The 5,177-nt window shown below is 34.6% G+C and overlaps 1 protein-coding gene across 4 annotated transcripts in view; it reads right to left on the bottom strand.

Moving 5' to 3' along the window:
* Positions 1–245: 245 nt before the first annotated feature.
* Positions 246–5,177, bottom strand: part of npnt (nephronectin) — a 66,657-nt gene continuing 61,725 nt past the window's right edge. For all 4 annotated transcript variants that reach the window (XM_015392219.1, XM_015392220.1, XM_015392221.1 and 1 more), the window contains 2 exons: positions 4,527–4,786; positions 246–628 (listed from right to left, as the gene is read on the bottom strand). In XM_015392219.1, coding sequence (XP_015247705.1) covers positions 518–628; positions 4,527–4,786 — 371 coding nt within the window. In that variant the 3' untranslated portion in view covers positions 246–517. The remainder of the gene's footprint in view (positions 629–4,526; positions 4,787–5,177) is intronic.

The raw sequence follows: 5,177 nt of genomic DNA, 5'->3' as shown, positions 1-5,177 counted from the left end.
ACATTCCAACATTATAGTTCAGAATTTCCTGATGAAAATCAACTACCTGGATTTCTAGGTGTCTAAGTTAAAATCAAGTTAATGAGGACATTTGAAAAAAGCAAAAGTGCAAGGCAAAGGAACAGAGCCCTTTCTAGAGAAATCCATAAATGAATGTATGTTCCTTGTGTGGTGGCTGAAGGTTTGCCAGAGCTATATGAGATGCAGGACATTTCCATTGTGCTCAGAACATGCAGATTTCAGAAAAGCAAAATTATAGGGTGAGAAGACTAGAAGAGTAATGTCAAAAATACCCCCGTGAGATTGGGCTGACTCCTTCTTGTTCGTGGATAGATGAATTGCAGAAACATCCTGTAACACATTCTGCATATACATAAGTTTTGATTCCCCTCAGCAGGAAGCAAAAGTGAGACGAGATGGGAAAAAGACGGGATCAAAGCAGAATAAGGAGTCAGTTCTCTTTATGATGATTTCCCCTCTCGTTGTCCTTTTTGTCTGGCCTTCATTGTTCTTTCAGTCAGAGTCTCCTCAGATTGTGCTCATCTGTGCAGGAGCCTTTCCTCAAGGTGATATCATCCACAGCCATCTCTCCACTTCGGCCTCTGCCACGCTCCCCCTTCAAGATAACCTGGTGAACAGCAGGGAAATAAACATTGGTACATAAGTATAAAAGGGATCTTTAAAGCTTTTGCAGCAGCCATAATCCATTTCCTTTTAAGAGAAAAGAAAAATGTATATGTTAGCAATAAACTGATATGTGAAGAGTTTACCTGGCAGTTATTTTAAATTAAAACAGCTTACAGGAATTGGAATATGTTAAACTACTGAGTGGGTGGTGAAAAAGGAGAGGATGGAGGAGGTGTATGGCAGACCTTTTTGACATTTATTAGCTTGCCTTAATATGTAATTCAGATGTCTTAAATGCATTTTTTCCAAGTCAAAATGAGCATTTCAAATATCTAAAATAACATTCTCCCTATGTAAAATAAACATTTCAGATATCTGAAATTAAATCCTTACTAGTACAAATGACGTCATGTTTCCCATTCAGGTGTATTGGGTTTTTACTTCCAGATTTCTAAAATAAAATTCTTCCTATCTAAAATAAACATACTTCCTATCAAAAACTAAATGCTGACGAGGAGGACCTCTTATTTCAGATCTTCACAATAGTGTTACTACTAGTCACAATTATTCTTTCAGATATCAAAAATAATATGACATTAAAGATATCCAGAAATCCAATTCTTGACATAAAAAATATATTTCTGCAAGTAGAAATTTCAATACAGATATCAACAACTTGTTTTATTTATATGTTAATTAGAATTACAGTACAGATATCTCAGTTTTAATAATGCATGTCTATAATTTTATTTTAGATACTTGTACAAGAATAATGAGGCTCAGTTTAAACATAAAATAAGCAGGCTGACTAGTCACATTCCTATAATAGAGTGCACTAAAGAATTCTACCTAGTCACAATTACAATGTTCCTAGTTAGAATTGTATTTTAGATATCACTAATTACATTTCTACCGGTAGAGATTACATTTTAAGTACTCTAGAATCAAATTTGTACTATTAAGAACTACATTTCAGATATGTACAAATCTTTACTTTAAGTGGCAGATTGATTTGTATTTCATATTCAGATATCTTTAATAGTATTCCTTCTATCTAAAATTAAAATTTCAGATCTCTGAAATGTAATTCGTATTACTAGTACAAATGACACCACCTTTCCCCATTCGTGTGTATTGGGCCATGACTTTCAATATCCAAAATGACATTACTCCTATCTGAAATAAACATTCTGAATGACTAAAAATAAATTTCAGATCTAAGTTATACAATTGTTACTTTTCATAATTTTTATTTCAGATATCAAGAATGGAGAAAACATTGCAGACATCTAAAGTAAAATTTCTGGCATCCAAAATATATTTTTACTAGTATAAATATCTATACAGATATCTACAACTACATTTGTACTAGGAACAATTTAGTTGTGGATATCCATAATTGCCATTCTTCCTATCTAAATTCGAAATTAGTACTTTAACATAACTAATCATTGATGCAACGTATGAGTTGGACTATAGAAGCAAATCATTACCATATTTCAAATGAAAAAGCATTTTCAGAAATGCTTTTTCATTTTAAGACTGTAGCTGCATTGTTTGACTCATAAATTAAATTAGTCATCAATCAAATCTGTTTGCATTTTCATTTTCTTCTTTAACACATCTCATCCTTTTACTTAAATAAAATGAAAAAGAAAAAGACATTTGAGATTTATTTTTCAAAATGTACCCCAGCAAATACATACCCAAATTCAATTTAAAATGTCAAATTTGAAAATGAAAAAGCATTTCCAGTAATGCTTTTTTATTTTAAGAATGTGGCTGAATTATTTGACTCATAAATTAAATAAGTAATCAATCATCCTATTTGCATTTGCATTTTCTTCTTTAAGACTGCACATTTTATACCATAATCAAAGAGAAAACACAGCGGACATTGTTTTTTCGTTTTCGTGGTCTGCCTGCAAAGTACTGTCCGAAACGAAAAGAAGTCTGAGCAGCGGGCGCAGCAGACTGACATCAGCAGCCGCTCTTCCTCAGGTCCTTGCTGACCGGGCTACCCATCTTGTTCGGTAGGGGGCGCTGTGCACGTCTGCATTGCATTACACTATAAGCGTGCCGGTGGTAAACTGGCTGAATTGCTGGGTCTTTAGCATCACAGGTCATGGCACTCCCTCAAATTGTAAAAACACTTTTAGAATTAGCTGAGCAGGTAGAATCCAATCCAATATGGTAACAATTTGCTTTCATACATGTATTCGACATTGTTGAGCACTGCACCCAGGAGGTCATTATTCCCACTTGCTAACACTCTCTGAATATTTTTCCCTCTGGAGTAAAATGGAGGCAGACATTAACAGAACTTCTGCTTTTGACAGACTTTCTGGTGTTTCTCGTGCAAGACGCTCTCTGCTGCCACAAATCCCCTGGTTGAGGATGAGCTCATTTCATTTTCTTTCCATTCTGTCCAGAGTACCATCGACACAATTACTGCTTTCAAATCCAGAGAGGAAGCTAAACTCATAAAACCGAATGTCTTGAATTTAGGTTCGAAATTCTTGAACTATGTAAGATACACTATGTTTGCTCATTTTTTCTTCAGATTAAGAATGTTTATTTTAGATACTGTAGGAAGAATGTTATTTTAGATATCTGGAAGTAAATGCCCAAAACACAAGAATAGGAAACGTGACGTCTTTTGTACTAGTAGGAATTACATTTCAGATAACTTCAATGTTTATTTTAGATAGGAAGAATGCTATTTTAGATATCTGAGATGATCATTTTGACTAAGAAAAATTTTATTTGAGAGATCTGATAGATATATCTTTAGTCAAGCTAATAAATGTCAAAAGTGCCACTTTAAATTAGTAAAGATTTCAAGGTATCCAAAAATTTATTCCTACTAGTACAGCTATATTTTTGGCATCCTGAAATTAAATTTTTGGTAGCAAAAATGTAATTTAGGATATCTATATGTGCAGTTCTGACTAGGAATTAAGTAGGAATTAAGTTTTGACCAGGAAGAATCTTCTTTTAGAGATCGACAAATGGAACAATAGAGAGGACATCGTTTCTAATAAATGTCAAAACGGATTGCCATAGTAGTGTTTATATTATTCCCTAAAGGTTAAGCTTATGAACAGAGAGTAAGGATTTGTGAAAATAAAGAAGTGAAGAGAGCATCCTGCTCCTCACCCACTAAAACAATATAATCCCAAGAACCGGGGATAAAGAACAGTTCGTGCCATAGATTTAACATTGGAGAAAACACCCACATCATAAAAGCAAACACAGTTGTTATTTTTGAGCATAAAGTTTCTAGACTATGAAAAATTGTTGTTTTCTGTGTTTATTTTTTTTCTTTTAGGTTGTCTAAAAAAAATCAGCTGGACCATTTGGTTTAATAAATCAAAAATGTTTTCTTTAAATATTCCCGCTTTGTGCATGTTTATCTTTGTTTCCCAGCAGTATGATGCAGCGCCCTCCCCCACTTGGTGTACAAAAATAAATGTAGGCATCTAAACTTTTATAAGCCTTGAGTGCTTTCCCTGAAAAGCAAGACTGTCGATTCACCAAATAATTATAGAGGACGTGGTAGGCGAAGTCGGGGATGTCCGAACGATGGCAGTCTTGAATCTGCGTAAACAAGCTATCTGCGTAAACAACAGAACTTTTTGCTCACTGTTTAATCTCCCCATCTAAATGCTCAACATATGTAGACAATATTGGATCTGCAGATTCTAAACTCAATTTGTATTACATTGCTATAGTAAATATCACGCATTAATATTACGCCGCACACAGGTGGTTCTATGCTGTCCGTATGGTGGAGTAAACACACAGCGGTCACGTGACTGTATGTCCTCTATAGAAAAAAACAGGACTAAAATTGAAATTTGCCATTAGAACTAAGTTCTACCAATAATTATACTTACACTTTCCAGGCCTGTACCCCATAAAGTGATCTGAGTGTGCCTCCAGCCGTTGCCACCAGTTCGGCTCCATACTGCAGGACTGAACTGCTTTCCCTTTTTCACGAACACCTGAAGCATTCCCACATGGTGGCCTGCCAGCTTGTGGCGAAATGAAAGGCACAAGTTGCCGTCATTCCAAGGAGAGATGAGAGGCAGTACTAGCCGGGCCCCTCGTCCCGTCCTCTTGTTTCTTGTTTCTGGGATAGTAAGATACCGTCCACCTGTGCAAGCAAATGGATGATGTAAATAAATAAATAAAACAAAATAAAAAGCACAATGATAACCTTTTTTAGTCACAATGGAGATTGACTTTTCAAATTTGATAATGTTGCATTAAATTCCATGCAGTATAACAGTACAAAAAGTTTTGGGAGATCATAATCCCACAAAAGGAAGGAAAACAGCTAACTATAATCTTTTTAAAAATAAGCTTCCTGTATCATTATGTGGATTTAGCAATCCAATTTTTTCAGAGTGATAAAAGGAAAGTTTAATATGAGAATTAAAAGGCTTGTTTCAACTCAGGTGTCAGCAAATGTGCTGTATTGCTGTACCACCTTAGATATATATATATATATATATATATATATATATATATATATATATATATAT

The sequence above is a fragment of the Cyprinodon variegatus genome, unplaced genomic scaffold (genome assembly GCF_000732505.1).
Source record: "Cyprinodon variegatus isolate N-32 unplaced genomic scaffold, C_variegatus-1.0 Scaffold579, whole genome shotgun sequence".
Lineage (NCBI taxonomy): Eukaryota > Metazoa > Chordata > Actinopteri > Cyprinodontiformes > Cyprinodontidae > Cyprinodon > Cyprinodon variegatus.
Note: the sequence above shows the minus strand (reverse complement) of the source record. Positions and strands in the feature narration are given on the sequence as shown.